The 20,334-nt window shown below is 37.8% G+C and overlaps 1 protein-coding gene across 1 annotated transcript in view; it reads right to left on the reverse strand.

Moving 5' to 3' along the window:
- Positions 1-20,047, reverse strand: part of LOC126979007 (uncharacterized) — a 45,713-nt gene extending 25,666 nt beyond the window's left edge. Inside the window, exons 1-2 of the mRNA XM_050828149.1 lie at positions 19,942-20,047; positions 16,416-16,594 (exon numbers count right to left, since the gene is read on the reverse strand). Of these exons, the coding sequence (XP_050684106.1) occupies positions 16,416-16,586 (171 nt within the window). The 5' untranslated portion in view covers positions 16,587-16,594; positions 19,942-20,047. The remainder of the gene's footprint in view (positions 1-16,415; positions 16,595-19,941) is intronic.
- Between the last annotated feature and the right edge of the window lie 287 nt (positions 20,048-20,334).

Here is a 20,334-nt window from a genome sequence, read left to right on the forward strand (position 1 = left end):
AACTATACACGAAACACACCCACAACATATAACACAACACAAAACACTCACGCTACCTTCCAAACACCAACTGTTTTATCACATTTAAATATTCACTTCACCTGTTATATCTCTCATAAATACTTAACCGAACTAGTAAATTTAAGTAAATTACATATTATATATTATACTACATCTGGACTATCTTGGCAAACGTTCAGTATGGATATTTTTCAAAATCTTATGATTGATAACCATGACAATGGCTAATTCGGAAATTCTTAGAGAACTCGATACGCCCGATGACTTTTGCCATATTGCACATAGTCCTGACTGTTGTAGAACTCTTGTTAACACTAAATTTGATATTAAAATTCTGACCTTTAATATCAGAAGTATCCAACGTAATTTCGATAGCTTTTTGGTGACCCTGTCTAGATTTAGTATGCTCTTTGACGTTATAGTATTGACCGAATGCTGGATACATGAGGACTCTACCATACCCCAAATAGAGGGATACAATTTTTTTAGAACTAATAAATACATAAATAGAGCAGGAGGCGTAGTTGCTTATGTAAATGAACGTTGGTCACCGCAAGTTGATGAGCCCGTTTTTGAAGATGCAAATTGCTTAAAAATTACTTTAAAAAATCAACTTGTCGTACTAGCCCTATATCGATCGCCGTCATTTATAAATACATCGCCTTTTCTAGATTCTCTAGCTACAGTAATCCAAGATATTAAAGATGCTCGTTGTGTAATTGTTGCTGGGGATATTAATATTAATATTTGCTCTAATGATGATAGTCAAATGGCTACTTGCGCGAAATATCTGTGTTTGTTAGCAGAGCTAAACCTTCACCCTATCGTAAATAAACCTACACGAATTAATTCGTGCCTAGATCACATTCACGTAACTTCTAAGTACCACTCGGAGTCAGTTATTTACAAATCAGATATTACAGATCATGATATTGTAATTGCCGGAATAGTAACTAAAGATACCAAACAACATAAAACTTGCAGACTCACAAAGAATTATAATCTAGAGAAGAATTAAGACAGGCTGACTGGACAGAAGTCTATAATAGCATTGATATAAACAAAGCAGTATCTGTTTTTGATACTATTCTAACAAACATTATAAGCAAACATTTAGAAGAGAAACGAATAAGTCGATCCAGAATTACTTTCAAGCCTTGGATGACGCCTGGTCTAATTAGGTGTGCTAGGCACAAAGATCGCTTACATTTACACTTACGAAAGAATCCCAACAATAACACGGTCAAACTCATTTACACACGTTACCGAAATTTTTACTATGATCTTTTGCGAAAACTAAAACACAAACATGAGTCATTTGAATTGGAAAAAAACAAACACGACCCTAAAAAGCTCTGGAAGAGTATAAGAACAATTTCCCACACCAAGAAAATAAATCAAGTACCACTAGAACTCACCAATATTAAAGATACTGTAACGGAATCTCTAGATTATTTCAATGAATATTTTGCAGGCATAGGTAAAACTCTTGCAAACAAGATACTCACAGCATGCAATGAAACAGAAGTTTCACTCGCTAGTAAGATAATACTCGAAAACACTGATGAACGAGAAATTGAATCCTTGATAAGTAACGCTAATCTTGACAGTGCTCCTGGACTGGATGGAATATCAAACCGCCTTTTGAATATTAGCAAAAAATATATTACTCCCCCCCTGACGAGCATATGTAATCTAAGTTTATCTCAAGGCATTTTTCCTACTGCCTGGAAAATGGCTGCAATTGTTCCTATTCATAAGTCGGGTAACAAATTGAATCCTACGAACTATAGACCGATTTCTTTATTAGGATCATTCTCAAAAATTTTGGAAACACTAGTACACAAGCGATTGATAAGTTTTCTTGACGCACATAAAATAATATCTGACAGACAATTCGGGTTTCGCACTAAAAAATCAACGGAAAACGCTGTAGACTTAGTAACAAAAATTATTTCTTCCAAACTAGATAAGCAGCAAGCATGTATCGGTGTATTTTTAGACCTCGCGAAGGCTTTTGATACGGTCTGTATTCCTATACTTTTACGAAAACTTGAGCTCCTAGGTATTCGAGGTAATTGCCTGAACTGGTTCAAAAGCTATTTAATGTGCCGAACTCAGTGTGTTATAGTGGATCATAAGAAAAGCAATCCAAGTACAATAGATTTTGGCGTCCCCCAAGGAAGTATATTAGGCCCCACGTTATTCCTTTTGTATATAAATGACATCAAAACTAAAGTATCCAGCTCTGACGTCATCTGTTATGCCGATGATACAGCTCTTTTATTTTACGGGAAAAACTGGGATACTGCACTACACACAGCGGAACAAGGAATGAGGAATATTGCAACTTGGCTACAAAATAATCTTCTCACTTTAAATCTCACTAAAACACAGTACATCTATTTCCATAAAACGAAAACTTCATCCCCTTCCCACATTTTCCTTATAAAAGAACTCAGAACATGCAATTGATCACATATTAAATTTCGGAGTAATTTTATTATAGTTTTATTATAATATAATAGAGGGAGGCGATGGTTGGCCCATGCGTCATGCTCGTGAACGGGCTCTACTTGCGGTGGCAGGATGATCCTGTAGCCGGAAACTCTGCTTCATGGTTTTAAAATTAAAAATTGTATTTTTTATAATTGCTTATAAAATGGTCACTAAATTCCTTTATTTATTTACGGTGCGTGTGGGTTGATGCATCTACTGTACCATGGCCGAGTATTATTGTTGATACAGTAGTAGTCGGCCATGACTGTACTCAATAACTCTTGTTTTTACTTATTAATTAACATTTTTTTGAGTATTTGTAGTTTGAGAACAAGTAGTTTTTTTAGTTGAATAACTTTTGTATTCATTTACATTTACTTTTTTGACTTACTCGTCCAAGGCGTTGACTATTTGACGTTTGAGTGTGGCTGTTGCATTATTTTACATATTATATTGTAATTGAAATGATTTTTAAATCGATGGAAGTGTAAATCTTGATATAAAAGAGTGGCAATGACTTTCTTGTTCCTTCTTCTCATTAGCTCAACCCTTTAAGAAGTAGTGGTAGATTCAATAAGAAAAATATTTTTTTGACGTTCATAAGTGTCATTTCCGTGATCTATATGAATAAAGTGATTTTGATTTGATTTGATGTTTATATATTAACTAGCTGACCCAGCAAACGTTGTATCGCCGATATTAAAATCGCGATACAAAAGTAACTGTTGATCGTAGATGGGTGAAAATTTGAAGTTGTATGTATTTTTAATGCTGACTCATAATCAAACAAATTTAAAAAAAAAATATCAAAAAAAAATAAAAAAATAAATAAAAAAAAAACGTGTGGACCACCCTTAACATTTAGAGGTATGAAAAATATATGTTGGCCGATTCTCAGACCTACTCAATATGCTCACAAAATTTCATGAGAATCGGTCAAGCCGTTTCGGAGGAGTACGGGAACGAACATTGTGACACGAGAATTTTATATATAAGATTATATTTATATAATAATTATTATAATATTCATTATGAAAATCATATCTGATAAAAGTTTAATAGAACACCATTTTTTTTTTATTTTCAAACAGCAATAACTTTTAAATGAATGAACCTATTTTCACGTGGTTGGCGGTATTCGCAGTTTTTTGAGCCTCATAAAGAACTTTTGAGTTTCAATTAATCAAACTCGGAATTTCTAAGTAATTTCGAAAAAACACTTTTTTGGTTTTCTTTCGTCGACGATAACTCACGAACAAATCAACCGTTCTTACCGGCTTGGTGGCGATCGACGTGGGTTTTGATGTTAAGAGCTGATTAATTTTTGGAATCGATTAGTAAAGCCGTTTAGGAGCCCAAAAAAACACATATAAAAAAGATTCGTAAACTTTTTTTATTTGAGATTTCTAAAAATCTACTGGCCCGAATTGTATTGAAAATCTAAGTTTGGTCAAGCCCTTTCGCCAATGGCGCCAACCGCCATGAAATCGGTCGAGCCGTTCAAAAGTTATAAAAGGTACACGCACACATACATACAGACGTACGGACACAATCACGGAAACAGCCAGGGAGGCTTCCTAGGACCTTAAAACGTCGAGATCTGAAAAGCGGGGGGTAAAACCAACAACTTCCCCCATTCTTAGCGGAAAGTTAAAAATCAATTACCTCTTAAAACTAAAAATATTAAGTTATATTGCGTACCTTGCAATATTTTATACTGGGATATAATACGCCTACGCAAAATAGGCGCGCTGAAGTCGGCTGTAGTATTAGTTGCGGATAGTAAACCGTGATAACCAATAATACTGGGGTATATATGATCGGTTTTGAACAAAAGAAGCCCTTAAAAACTCAAGAATAATCTTGTTTTAAATAAACCCGAATCATTGTGCATTATTCATGACAAAGAACTCAATAGGAATGAAACCGAGCTCTTTATAAGAAAAGGTTTAATTAAATTCAATAGAGTTAATCCCGCTATAAAATTTAAATGGTTTTAATATAATACCCTGGAATCTTGAGGTTGGTAAGAGACTTCGGTGTTAGATTATTAAATATTTAAGAGAAGAGTAGGCAATTTTCACTGAGTAATATATATATATTATATATATAGACAGATACATAATATATTTTTTATATAGACGAGGACAAACAAGCATACGTCACCTTATGTTAAAATCGCATAGAAACATAGTTTTTTTTATGGAATACGAGGACAAACGAGCGTACGGGTCACCTGGTGTTAAGTGATTACCGCCGCACACATTCAAAATCAATTATTATTATTAAGTGCATTATGAAATTCATTTATGTTATAGTAACCACACATATTCATTCTCTTGCAACACCAGAGGAATGAAAGAAGCGTTGCCGGCCTTTAAACATAATGTCGTAGCTTTACCATGTAGTGCAGCCCTAATACGTATATATATAATATAATATATTTCTGAAGTGATTGAGTTACAAATATCAAAACATATAAACCCTGAGTGGGTATTATTATTTATAATATCAGCCTTAATTTAAATTATATAAAGTAAAGGCAAACTAATTCATTTTGAAAATTTGTCGAATCAAAAATCAAATAATTAGTGTCTGTCTTATTTGTAAGCCCGTTATCTAAACATAAAAACAGGATTCAATTTTGGATCAGATCTATAAAATTTCGACCAACAATAACAGAGAGTCCGGGAAACCTGTTGTTCCAAGAGCTGCCTGCAGTGGGCCAGCTTTTATTATTAAATTCAAAAGTAAAAGTCAATTAAGCAAATCAACAGATAATCCACTCGCGTTCTACATTTAATTGAATATCAGCTTGCTATGTTCTGAGAACTGTTACGATTAAACTCGTTAGAATAAATAAGAATTTATTAAAAGTAATATTTTTCTTTAGGCGCGACTACGAGGTAACTGGACGACAATGCAACGGCTCCGGTAGTCCGGCAAGATGGCGTCACGTTTCTGTACCAGCCGGTTTATGGTTTCTTCGTCTCCATTATTAGGACAGGTAAAGGGCTCGAGCCCATACAGCCATATTCGATAATATTCAACTACAACGTCAAATCGATATGTGTTATTTAATAATCTAACCTTCAATTTCTTAATTTGAATTATTTTATTTAATGACTGAAAATTTTAACGTGCACTTGCACGTATTAATAAATTATAAAAAGAATATAAAATGAAAATAATAATCAGTTAAATGAAATGCGGAACCCAGGAGCATTTTACGGAATATTTTGTTTCATCAATAAATAAGAATAAAAGACAACATCAAGAACCTGATAATGACGTGACCTGTAAAAAGTGTAAGTGTTTATTTTCTAATGAATGAATTTTAATATATTTTTTATAAATCAACGGACAATCGAGTGATCACCCGAAGATTAGTGTACACCGTCACCCCTACTTGGAATGCACAGGAATAACACTTTTTCATTCACACTTTGGCATTTATCTTCCACCACCTGTTAGCAAGACAACAATTGAAGCATTTATTGAAAATGTCAATATGGTTCTAGATTCCCTTCCCGAATCGTATGAAGACTCCACCTTAATACTAGGCGATTTAAATTTGAAATCAATCACGTGGTTTTCTGAAGACGGTAGCACAAATATTGTCAACAATGGAAACTCTGCCATTAATAGGTTATTTATTGATTTTCTCCAAGTGAGTGGTTTCACTCAATATAATGGTGTGCTAAACTTTAAGGGCAATTCTCTCGACCTCGTATTGGACAATGAACATACAGTAACAGTAACTGAATGCGTATCTCCATTGCGGGATGTAGACCCATATCACCCTCCGCTTCATATTAATATCCGTACTAGCTTACCAAAATACAACAGTTTCATGAAATCTCGATACAGATACAATTTCTTCAAATCTAACTTTACAAATATTATAAATAACCTCAACCAAGTGAATTGGCTTGAAGAACTGAACAAATGCAAGAATGTGTTGATATAATGATTGAAAAATTTTATATAATTCTAGAATCTGTAATTGATAAGCACGTGCCTAAAACCAAATCACGCAGCTGTAAATATCCTGTTTGGTTTCCACCTAATCTCATACGCCTGCTTAGGCTGAAAAATAAATGTCACAAAAGATTAAAAAAATACAATAACCCAATGGATAGAATTGAATTCCAATATTTAAGAAAAGATTGTGACCACTTAATAACTACCTCGTACAATAATTACATTTGCTCAATCGAACAAAAAATAGCTAATAATCCCAAATACTTCTGGACTCATATTAAGAACTTGCGTAGGAGCACTAATAACTATCCCTCCACAATGAATTTAGGTACAATTACAGCCTCTAACACTCAAAATATCACTGATCTTTTTGCATCTCATTTTTCTTCCGTCTACGACAATAGCTCAAATTTAAATAATAGAATAACCCTAACTAACAGTGAACCTAAGACATATGTTGGAAATATATATCTTACTGCTGGTGACGTCTCTAAAAAACTAAAAAGACTTGATTGTTCCAAAGGTAGCGGTCTGGACAATATCCCTCCACTCTTCTTTAATAGATGTTCTGAAGTTCTCTCGGTTCCGCTAGCAATCATTTATAATTACTCCTTGAGCACCGGTACTTTTCCAGACAAATGGAAAGAAGCAAAAGTTGTGCCTATATTTAAAAAAGGGTCCAATAACTCCGTGTCTAATTATCGACCAATTTCAATTTTAAGCGTAGCGTCAAAAGTTTTCGAAGCCTAGTAGATGAGCATATCACTACAGCTATTAAAAACAACTTTACTCCTCATCAACATGGTTTTATAAAAGGTAAATCAACGAATACTAATTTATTTAGCTTCACCAATGAAGTAATTAATACACTAGACAACAATCAGCAGGCAGATGCAATATACACAGACTTCTCAAAGGCTTTTGATAAAGTTAACCACAACTTGCTACTAACACATTTTAAGAATTTTGGGATAACAGATACCCTGTTAAACTGGTGTGAAACTTATCTTTGTAAGCGACCCAACACTGTTGTTATTAATGGATTTAGTTCAAAACCTTACCTTGCAACATCTGGAGTTCCTCAGGGATCAGTGCTCGGACCGTTATTTTTCAATGTCTTTATTAACAGCATAAGTAACATATTTCAATTTTCAAAAGTATATTTATTTGGCGATGATCTCAAACTATTACGAGTGATTAGAAACCCTGCAGATGCTCAGCTACTACAAAGTGATATCGATCATTTAATTCAGTGGTGCATAATCAACAACATGCAGCTCAATGCAACCAAATGCTTTCATATATCATTCACGCGCAAGATCAATCCAATAATTAGTCAATACAGTATCCTAAATGAAAGAATCACTAAAGTCCATAGCATACGCGATTTGGGAGTAACACTTGATTCTAAACTTAATTTTATTGAGCATGTTGACAACATCCTTGCATCAGCCTCTAAGTCTCTAGGATTTGTAATGAGAAACGCCAAAGGTTTTAGAAAAATATCCACAATAAGAGTCCTTTTTAATAGCTTTGTGAGATCTAAGTTGGAATACTGTTCCCAAGTATGGTGCCCTGACTATAATATCCACAGTGACAATTGAAAGGCTTCAAAAGTAAATAATCCGCTACCTCACCTACCGTACGCCTGACGTACGAGACATGATCTCGTATAACGATCGTTTGCGTCATTTTCAAACCCTTTCATTAAAATCCCGCCGTTTATACTTAGATATGACTTTTCTGTACAAAATAATAAACAGTAAAATTGAGTGTCCTGCTCTATTGAGTTTGTTTGACATCAATATTCCCCATCGACCTCCTCGTAAGGCAACTGCATTGTTTAAAATCCCACTCCGCAGAACGAGGCTTGGAGCCAATTCAACTTTAGTAAGGCTTTCGCGGTCATACAATTATCTATCTTCAAGGATTGAGGGTTTAGACATTAACCATAATTCTGAAAATGAATTTAGGCGTAGGCTTTGTAATTTTTTAAATAATAATTTAATTCAAATGTGTTCTTTAAGTGTACTTTTCTTTTTATTTGTGTAGAAATAGTTGTAGAATATGTTTTAGATTTATATAATACGTTATTAGTATCTAGCCGACAATTAACGTCAAAAAGTATGTGTTTTTTTATTTACTAATTTAATTTAAATATGTTCTTATATATTTTTCTTCTTATATGTGTAGAAGTAAATGTAAAATATTTGTTAGATTTATATAATTTGTTATTATTTTATAGCCGACAAACAATCGTCATAAAATTATGTTTCATGCATGTCCGATTGCCTGTAAGTAGAATCGCAATTATCATTTTTTTAAGTATGTTGTAATTATAGTGGAATGTATGTTGTAGTTTCTGTAGGTAATCTTAAATAAATAAATAAATAAATAAATAAATAAATAAATAAATAAATAAATAAATAAATAAATAAATAAATAAATAAATAAATAAATAAATAAATAAATAAATAAATAAATAAATAAATAAATAAATAAATAAATAAATAAATAAATAAATAAATAAATAAATAAATAAATAAATAAATAAATAAATAAATAAATAAATAAATAAATAAATAAATAAATAAATAAATAAATAAATAAATAAATAAATAAATAAATAAATAAATAAATAAATAAATAAATAAATAAATAAATAAATAAATAAATAAATAAATAAATAAATAAATAAATAAATAAATAAATAAATAAATAAATAAATAAATAAATAAATAAATAAATAAATAAATAAATAAATAAATAAATAAATAAATAAATAAATAAATAAATAAATAAATAAATAAATAAATAAATAAATAAATAAATAAATAAATAAATAAATAAATAAATAAATAAATAAATAAATAAATAAATAAATAAATAAATAAATAAATAAATTAATAAATAAATAAATAAACACGACCATAGCTGGATAATAATAACCGCATTGTACCCGGAATCACCAAACAAGTAAGTTTATTCCACAGGTTTACATTGAAGATAATAATAATAATTGTTTCTCACAATAAAATACAAAAACTTACAACATAAGTGTAGGGGTCTTCTTTTAAGCATGAAAAGTAGAAGTTGGCCCCGCTCTTCCATAGCAAAACATATGATAATATATTTAAGAAATATACCTGAACAGAAATATTGTTTACTCAGAAAAAGGGCAGTATTTACAATAATAAGATTAACTTAATAAAAGTCACAACATAACAAAATAATGTAATAGTAATGGGTATCTAAACTTTGTGCGCTGTGTGTGTTTGAGTGTGTGTGTGTGTGTGTGTGTGTGTGTGTGTGTGTGTATATATGTGTGTGTGTATGAATGTATGTGTAATTTTGTGTGTGTTAGTATACTACAACACCATATTTAATGATTTACTTAGGTACTATAAGTTCGTTATGGTTCCTTAAACACGCCTTATGGACGGAACATTACACGTCGAGATTATGAGAGTATCTGGTGTAGGATAAAATTTGGCGACAGTGATAGGTCAAGATGCTCTTCGGAACTCTCCTCTTGATAAATAGAATTGAAGACATAGTGGATCGCGACTCTTGCAACCCCAAGCGAATTTATCCGTTCACATAGCCCTATCTCTGACAATTCTGCACTGCAGGAAATAGCTCGAGCTGATCCTGAATTGGACCAGACCTTGCGGATCTTCGTATTATTTCTTATTCAGCATTTAGATTTTAAGATCCAATATTTCAACACACTGCCTGATCCGGAGCACCGTGCCGATCATGCGCCTAACACGGCCCCTTTTCATAGGCTGTCGCCGCGTGTGGCACTATAGGTCAGCAGAGTGGGACGAGATGCGGTGCTTTTTTGCATCCTACCCATGGAGGCAGATCTGTTTATCGCTGGGAGATCCATATGCCGCTGCTGACGCTGTTGCTGATGTGGTACTGCAAGGTATGGAACTCTTCATTCCATGCTCCTCTGTGCCTATCGGTGGCAGGTCCCAACCATGGTTTGACGCTCTTGCAAAATGGCCTCTCGCCGAAAACAGGAGTGCTATCAGGCTTGGGTCAATGCGGTGGTATCTAAGGATGTGAATTCCAGCGAACTTAAAAAACACTTCAATCATGCCTCCAGGTCCTTCAAAAGAGTTATTGCTGACGCGAAGTCGAAGCACATTGGCAAAATTGGCAAGAGACTTGCACGCCTTCCTTGCAGCCATTTCGCCACTGCACAGGGATGATGACTCGCTGGCCCATGACGCGAAAGAGAAAGCTGATCTCCTGGGCTCCCTCTTCGCGTCCAACTCGACTCTGGATGACCAAGGTGCACCACCACCGCATATTCCGTGGTCCGAGTCATACATGCCGGAGGTACAAATCCGGCATGGCGCCGTGCTTAAAGCGCTTCTCACCTTGGACATTCACAAATCGAGCGGGCCCGATGGCATTCCCCCGATAGTGCTGCGGACATGTACTCCGAAACTGGCGCCGGTCCTTACCCGTCTTTTCCGGCTCTCCTACTCATCAGGCGTAGTCCCGAAATTATGGAAGGCGGCTTTAGTGAACCCGATCCCTAAGAAAGGTGTACGCTCAGATCCGTCCAACTATCGCCCCATTGCCATTAACTCAATTTTCTCCAAAGTAATGGAGTCGATCATCAACTGCTAGCTCTTGGGATACCTAGAGGGGTACCAGCTGATCAGCGACTGCCAGTACGGTTTCCGTCAGGGTCGCTCAGCTGGTGATCTTCTTGCATACCTCACCCATAAATGGGCGCAAACGGTTGAGTCGAAGGGAGAGGCGTTGGCGGTGAGTTTGGACATAGCGAAAGCCTTCGATCGGGTGTGGCATAAAGCGCTTATAGCGTGCAAATGGGTCACTAGCTTTTTAGCTGATCGGAGCATCAAGGTTGTTATCAACGGTGCATGCTCCGACTTAAAACCCATAAACGCTGGTGTCCCGCAAGGCTGCGTGCTATCCCCTACGCTGTTTCTTCTGCATATCAGCAATATTCATTGCTATGCAGACGACAGCACAGGGTATGCTTCCTACACCGGCCGTGCAAACATGTCCCGGGATAGCGTCGACGAGAACCGGAACAAACTTGTGTCTGAAATCGAGACTATGCCTTGCAAAGTCTCGGAATGGGGCCGACTAAATTTAGTCCAATTCAACCCCAAGAAGACACAAGTTTGTGCGGTCACCACTAAAAAGTCTCCCTTTGTCGTATCCCCTCGATTCGAGATCATTCCTCTAACTGCCACAGCCTGTATTGGCATACTTGGCGTCGATATATCGAGCGACGTTCAGTTCCGTGGTCACTTGGAAGAGAAGGCCAAACTAGCCTCAAAAAAGCTTGGTGTACTCAGTAAGGCGAGACAGTACTTCACTAAAAGCCACCGCCTGCAACTTTATAAGGCGCAAATTCGGCCCCACATGGAGTACTGTTCTCACCTCTGGGCGGGTGCTGCCCAGTACCAGCTTCTTCCATTTGACCGCATACAACGAAGAGCGGCTCGAATCATCGACGATCAAGTCATCTCTGATCGGCTTGATTCTCTAGCATTGCGTAGAGATGTGGGTTCTCTCTGCATCTTCTACCGCATTTATCACGGGGAGTGCTCAGAGGAGCTGTTCGGGTTGATTCCAGCGGCCGAATTCCACCACCGGACATTACGTGCAAAGTACCATTCGCATCACGTAGACGTCTGGCATTCCACAACCGCGCATTTTGTTCGAAACTTCTTGCCTCGCACAGCCACTTTGTGGAATCAACTACCGGCAGCGGTCTTCCCGTACAGATACGAATTAGGGAACTTCAAGAAAAAAGCATACTTGGGAGTATGCTTTTTTAAGGTGGGCCTTAAAGGCCGGCAACGCATTTCTTGACACACCTGTCGTTGCGGATGTCCATGGGCGGTTGCCTCACCTATCCCCATCCCGTGAGCCTCTTGCCCGTTTGCCCCCTCTCATATAAAAAAAAATCAGTCCTCCTGAAAACGTCCTCTTGCAAAGGTCTGCCCTGTACTTTCCCCGGGGCGTAAAAGAATAGGGGAGTCCCAGGCCCATGGGTGTCGTAAGAGGCAACTAAGGGCTTTTTAGAAGTGGGAGAGTCACGCTGCCGTCTTATGACGTCAGCACAATCGGGCCAGACTCGTCCGGGTTAATTACCACACTCGCACAGAATACCGGCGTGAAGTAGCGGCCTGGTGCCGCTATGTTTCGCATAGGTTAGTGTCGAGGACCGGAGGCCATCCCTCCCCCCCCCCCAACAAAATATGAGAGCGGTCCATAAAATGATATTACCCCAGGAGGGTACCGGCTCTACCAGAGCCGGAGAATCCCTCCCCGAGCTCTCTCGCTCGGGCTGCCCTTCGTCTTCTGGGGTGGGCACAGAACCGCGCATGACCGAGGACAAACGAGGCAGTAACACCACGGCACCCCGCTCCACGCTCAACGTGGACTTTTGCAATATCAGGGGAATTCACTCCAATTTAAACGCCGTCCACCACCACCTTGAGACGGTACAGCCGGCCTTGTGTTTCCTTACGGAGACGCAGATATCTCGACCTAGCGATACGCCATATTTAACGTACCCCGGGTACAAAATTGAGCAAAATTTTTTGCCTCATGCCGGGGTATGTGTGTACGTTAGGGAGGATATCTGCTGTCGCCGTCTCGGCAATTTTGAGGGTAGGGACCTGTCTACTCTCTGGCTCCGCGTAGATTTAGACGACCGCGTCCGTATCTATGCGTGTGTCTACAGGTCCCATAGTGGTAACGCAGAAGCCGATCATCTCATGGGCTGCGTTCAAGCGGCAATTGACGACGTGCTTGCACAGATCCCCTCCGCTGAAATCGTAGTCTAAGGTGATTTCAACGGGCACAATGCCGAATGGCTTGGATCACGTACCACAGACTACGCAGGGCGATCTGTGCATAATTTTGCATTGGCGTATGGTCTGTCCCAATTGGTTGAGTCGCCAACGCGGCTCCCGGATGTGGATAGCCACATGCCGTCCTTATTAGATCTTCTGCTGACTACACATCCCGATAGTTACCAGGTCTTTGTCGACGCCCCTCTCGGAACGTCCGACCATTGCCTGGTCAGGAGTGTAGTGCCTATCCGACGCCAACGTCGCAGACCACCAGCGACCCGCCGCGTTTGGCACTACAAGTCAGCAGATTGGGATAGGATGCGTTCCTTTTTTGCATCCTACCCTTGGGGCAAGGTTTGTTTCCCTTCGGATGATCCTAGTGCCTGCGCCATTGCAGTAGCCGATGTGATACTGCAGGGCATGGATATTTTTATACGAAGCTCTGTAGTACCGATCGGTGGCAGATCACAGCCCTAGTTCGATGCGTCAGTTAAAGCAGCATTTGACTGCAAAAAACAGGCGTATCGAACTTGGGTTGCGGCGCTGGGCACAAAGGATCCGAACTGCAAAGATCTTAAGAGGAAATATAACCGTGCCTCCAGATTTTTTAAGCGGCAAATCGCCCGTGCGAAGTCTAAGCACGTCGTCAAAATCGGCGAGCAGCTTCCCAGTTACCCGACCGGAACACGCAAGTTCTGGTCGTTGTCGAAAGCTGCTCTCGGTAACTTCAACCAGCCGTCCATGCCGCCGTTGCACATGAGGAATGACACCCTGGCCCATACGGCAAAAGAGAAAGCCGAACTCCTGTGCGCTCTTTTCGCCTCCAACTCGACTCTTGACGACAACGGTAAAATACCGCCGACCATCCGGTGGTATCAGAGCTCTATGCCTGAAGTACAGTTCAGACAGAAAACTGTTAGGCGAGCTCTGTTTTCGTTGGACGTCAGGAAGTCGAGCGGGCCGGATGGCATTTCTCCAATCGTGCTTAGAACGTGTGCCCCTGAGTTGACGCCGGTGCTAACGCGTTTATTCCGGCACTCTTATTCCAAAGGCGTAGTCCAAAAAAAAGGAGACAGTTCGGATCCGGCGAACTACAGGCCTATTGCTATCACCTCCCTGCTCTCCAAAATCATGGAGAGCATAATTAGCCGCCAGCTTTTAGTATACCTAGAGGGTCACCAGTTGATCAACGACCGACAGTACGGATTTCGCCATGGACGGTCGGCAGGTGATCTTCTGGTATACCTAACATATAGATGGGCGGCGGCTATTGAAAGCAAGGGGGAAGGCCTGGCAGTTAGCCTGGATATAGCGATGGCCTTTGATCGTGTATGGCACAAGGCGCTCCTCTCAAACTTCCATCATTTGGGCTTCCCGAGAGTTTGTGCAAGTGGACCTCCAGCTTCCTCACTGGGCGTAGCATACAGGTCGTTGTCGACGGATATTGCTCGAACCCGAAGCCCGTGAACGCTGGAGTGCCCCAAGGCTGTGTGCTATCTCCTACGCTGTTTCTTCTGCATATCAATGATATGTTGGACACCTCCAACATGCATTGCTATGCAGATGACAGCATTGGTGATGCCGTATACACGGGCCATGCAGGTCTCTCTCGTGAAATCGTCGACCAGTGCCGGGAGAAACTTGTGTCTTCTATCGAGTCCACTCTCGAGAAGGTCGCGGAATGGGGTAAATTGAACCATGTCCAATTTAACCCCCAGAAGACTCAAGTTTCCGCGTTTACCACTAAAAAAATATATTTTATATATAGATTACGATAGAGCACGGCAATACTTCAAGCCGGCCCACATTCTAGCGCTCTACAAAGCGCAGGTCCGGCCACACATGGAGTATTGTTGTCATCTCTGGTCTGGTGCACCCCAGTATCTGCTCGATCCATTTGACCGCGTGCAACGTAGAGCAGCTCGAATTGTCAGGGACTCAGTGCTCTGTGAACCGCTGGATCACTTGGCGTTGCGTAGAGACGTCGCTTCATTGTGTGTCTTCTACCGCATTTATCACGGGGAGTGTTCCGAAGAGCTGTTTAACCTGATTCCTGCCGCCGAATTTCACCTTCACACGACACGCCACAAGTTAGGATATCATCCCCACCATCTGGATGTGTGGCGGTCCTCCACAGTGCGGTTTTCAATGGTGGAATGAGCTTCCTTGTGCGGTGTTTCCGGGACGATACGACATGGGTACCTTCAAAAAAATCGCGTACACCTTCCTTAAAGGCCGGCAACGCTCTTGTGATTCCTCTGGTGTTGCAAGAGAATGTGGGCGGCGGTGATCACTTAACGCCAGGTGACCCGTACGCTCGTTTGTCCTCCTATTCCATAAAAAAAAAGGTCACGCAACATAGGGTTAAATAAATACTAATAAAAAAAGTTACAATTACACATCAACCTTATGTAAAAATATTTTCAATTTTACGTGTTTAAATTCTGTTAAGAGTATTTTATTTAATTAAAACTAATTTAAATAAAGTAAATGTGTAACACTGTTAATCAAAGAAAATATTTGTATAGGCAATGAAAAGCATTCGGTGTTTTGACTGTTGTTTAATAATATATTTTTATATGTCGAATAAATTTATTTTTGGTTAGGTAGAGGTTAGTAGTAAGCCTTGTAGAGGCGTGGAATGCGACTCGTTTGACGATATTGAGAGATGTCAAGTGACAATGCTGTACGGAAACATGGGAGTATGGCGGGCGCGACATATTGGGGCTCTTAGCTTGACAAATATCAATTAGTTCGGAACTATCAATGTTGCCGTGACAGATGTCGTATAGTAAGAACACATCGGATAGTATCCTTCTATCTTTAAGAGTTACTAACTTATTATTTCTACACAAGTTTAAGTAGTCTTTGTCTTTAAACGTGTTGATGTACAATTTTTCCTTGTATGCGGAAATTGATTATGAATCTTCAGATTATACAAAGGTTTTTCTAAATTCATATAGTACAGAAAAGGCATAACAAGTTTATAATTCATACAGATAATGTTGTAGTGTCTACTATTTTACTTAAAATAAGAGCATTAAATTCACATACTTCTTCGGTAAGATAATGCGTCTTCAGGAACTTGACGGCTTCTTCATATCTTCTGTCCTGCAGATCCTCAAACCTGAGTCCACACTGCACCCGGCCCCATATAGAGGGCGCTTTTATGCGGGCTTCCAGCGCTTTCATCCTCTCCACTTCTTCTTCAACGCTTTTCGCCATCTTTTATGCTAAAAGGAACAAAAAATGTTTTATATTATTATTATATATGCTATCAGCAATTCTCCATACTGATTAGCATGCTTCTCATAAGGATGGAGACCACAAGAATCCAAAAAGAAGAGTCCCCTAACCCTTTGTAAAATATAACTCAACACAATTGTTTCATCCGCTTTAAGTAATTAGACAGCCATCTTTGCTGAGCCTATGTGGTGGCAGAAGAAAGAGGTAACTATGTCACATCATAGATATAGATAGAACGATGCATGAGAATGAGAATAATACAACTAATAACTATTGAAATAGAAATGGTGAAAATCGAATTCCAATTAATTATCCTATAGAGGTGATTCAAGCACTTCTTATTTAGTGTACATAAGTCGTCATGACCAGACAATAACTTCTGCTTGGGTATCACGGTAGATAAAGCTTCAGTGGGGTCCATATATTGCCCAACTAGCAGATAGACTCAGCTCTGCGGTATGCCACCGTTAGTAAGATTAGAGAGAACACGAATGTTGCAGCCGTAGTGTTCTTCAATTATTTTCACAGCATGATACATCATGATATAACTTACGGTATTTTACTGTGGGGTCATGCTGCTGATTCATAGTCATAGAAATAAGGGATTACTTGTAACTTATTCTAGAAGGCTACATAAGATCCATAATAGCTTTAAAAGTATACAATTTTATAATAAAGTCCCAGCCACTGTTCAGGCATTATCTATAAATAACTTTAAATATTTTATAAAAATAAATGTCGTCTCTTTGTCGTAAATCCTACTACTCCAGAGCTGAATATCTAAGTAATCGGACAGCCTGGCAATAAGATTGACAGTACAATATATATTTTATTTAAAAAAAGAGGACAATAAAAGAATGCTGGGAGAGTTTCTTGCTCCGCTTATTCTCTCTCAGAGCGCAATTTGTTTCCGATTTTGTTTCCGTAGTAGTATTAGAAATGACAACAAAAATAATTAAAAAGTTCAAAAGAAAATTTGAGAAAATAAATGCGTTTTATGCCTTTTATTGCGGTATTAAAACAATAAGAAATAGGAAAAATTGTTTGTCGCTATCAAAGGTCAAAGACATGATCACTTCGCAAATTACGAGTAACGCGTTGTGCGCGCTATAAGCAAATTGATCTGCTACTTTGTGATTATATTGATAAAATCTCATTGTATTTATTAATAACACGTGCCCCCAATTATTTATCATCCAAAGATAGTTATATCTTAAGTTAAAGTCCCTGACCCAATTCACGACTTGTATAAAGTTCGTAACAGACCAAGCTGATCCAGGGTACAGAAAATTACAAGACAGTACCGGATCCTTTAGTTATATCGATATATTAACATTTCAGATAACATCTTGAACATGTTACGGAACAATAACAAATATATTGTAGTTTAAATAAAATAGTATTTAAAAAAAAACTAAACAACACGCTTTTTAGTTTGGTTGACTTACAACAGCGTGTTTTTTTTAATTGTTTTTTGGTATTCAAAAATTGGCTAATATTAAAAAGATCAATTAAAGATAATGATTGAAATTTAAAATTGATATCAATTCCTGCGCTATAGATGATTGACGTAAATTAACAAAAATCTTATTTTTCAAATTGAAAAACCGAATAGTTTTATCAAATTAATGTATTGTCATTGGTCCTCGATAAATCTACTAAGTTTGAGTGAAATCGCGTTACAAACAAACATGCATACAGGTGAAACTAATAAAAACTGTGTAAAAACTTTACTATTGGGAACGTCATCGAGATGGTGAGGATGATATGCAAGCTAGTGGCGTGTCGTGTGAAGGTGGTATTTGGCGGCAGAAGATACATACTGAAGTCACCTCTCAACGCAACGCCGGTGATCTAGCTGTTCACAAGGCAATAAATTCTTTTTTCTCATCTCGATGAAAAGCTCTCTCCCTAAGCTAGTCCCTGGTACGAGGGAGAAAAGTGGCCGATTTTCTCCCGGCAAGATGAATTTTGTCCCTCTTACCAGGGACTGAAAGCGAGCTCGTCATCTAGGTGGGAAACAAAATCGTATACGCACCATTTTTCACATCATGTAATGCGAGCCCATCATACGTGTCCAGTAACTTTTTCTATCCCACCTAACCATTGGGATTTGGGAGGCTCCTTTAGACAGGGTGCCGTAGTTAGTGAAATTACTGGGCAAATACATCTCATGTCTCAAGGTGACGAGCGCAGCTGTAGTGCCGCTCAGAATTTTGGGTCTTTCAAATCTACCGAGCGGCACTGCATTGTAATGCAGTTGCGCTCGTACCAATCGTATCAATCGTATCGTCAGCTGAATGTCCCGCTTATTTCCATAAAAAAGAATCCCAAAAGTACCTAACACGCCTAAAGAAGTTTTCTTTTAAAAAATTATTACAAAAATTCTTAAACTTTTCTTTCTTCTTTTCTTCAAAATTACATGACAATTTCTAACGTTTATTTAAAAGTAAAAGCAATCAAGCTAGGTAGACTATCTATCGAGACCGAACGGTATGGTCACAGAAAAAAAACTCTCAGAATTTTTCTTTGCTATAATCTTAGATAATTTATACGTCTAGGTATAGTATGACAGATAAAAACAGGCCAGGAATATTAATTTAGTGTGCGTGACAAGCTACGTTTTACACTCGCGATTTGCATGACACTTCGTGTTAGTGTGCGTGAATTGTTCAAAATAGAGGTTAATTCTAAACTCAATTTTTTCCGACATTTACACAGCTGTCAAAAGTCTATGTAGACGCATAAATAATCTGAGGCTATATGTCCCGGTGTTTGTTACCAAACTCCTCCGAAACGGCTAAACCAATTTGTTTGAAAATTTGTGTGTATATCGGGTAGGTTTGAGAATAGGCCAAAATCTATTTTTCATACCCCTAAATAATAAGGGTGACCCCTACATATTTTTTTTTGACAATTTTTTTTATTTTTATTTAACAACTTCCAATTACTACATACAACTTCAAATTTTTACCTGTCTACGATCAACACCTATTTTTTATCGCTATTTTAATATTATTCCATTCCATCCACAGGTACGCAATAGAGTTGCAAGATGGCAATCGAATATAATAATTATTGTAGTACGATAAATTTTATGTACGATATATTTGGTAGGTCTGAGAATCGGTCGTCATCTATATTTTATACCTCAAAAATGTTAAGTATTGAATTTTTTTTATTACTTTTATGGCAATACAACGCTTGCTGGGTCAGCTAGTAAATTTATATAAGCCTCTAAGTCGTCTCCTTTACAAAACGCGGCTCTTTATTCAATGACCAATCTTTCGACCGAACTACAACATATATTACAAGCAAGATTGGAGAATCATACCTTTCCTCAACCCTTATCCCTTCGAAGCATAAGATGTCAGAATCATATCCAATGTCGATAATTATTGAAACTAAATTGAATTTCCCTGTGTCGAAATTTGTTTAATATTCGGTTACTGTTTACAGATTTTGACTTTTTAATTGATCTGACATTTTAAAATGGCAATTCTATCTTTTTTTTTCTTAATCGCCTACCGAAATGGCTAAGTTTTAAACAATGTTTTTGTGTCTAATTTTTACAATGTCACATTGCATCGAAAAAGAAGATATTATTAAATACCTAGCATACCCATAATAAATACGTAAAGTAGACGAATCTAAGCATTTGAAATAAATGAATATTTAACAAATTAGAATATTTTAGAAATATAATCTTATACATGAATAATATTTT

Source organism: Leptidea sinapis, chromosome 3, assembly GCF_905404315.1.
Source record: "Leptidea sinapis chromosome 3, ilLepSina1.1, whole genome shotgun sequence".
NCBI classification, from domain to species: Eukaryota; Metazoa; Arthropoda; class Insecta; order Lepidoptera; family Pieridae; genus Leptidea; species Leptidea sinapis.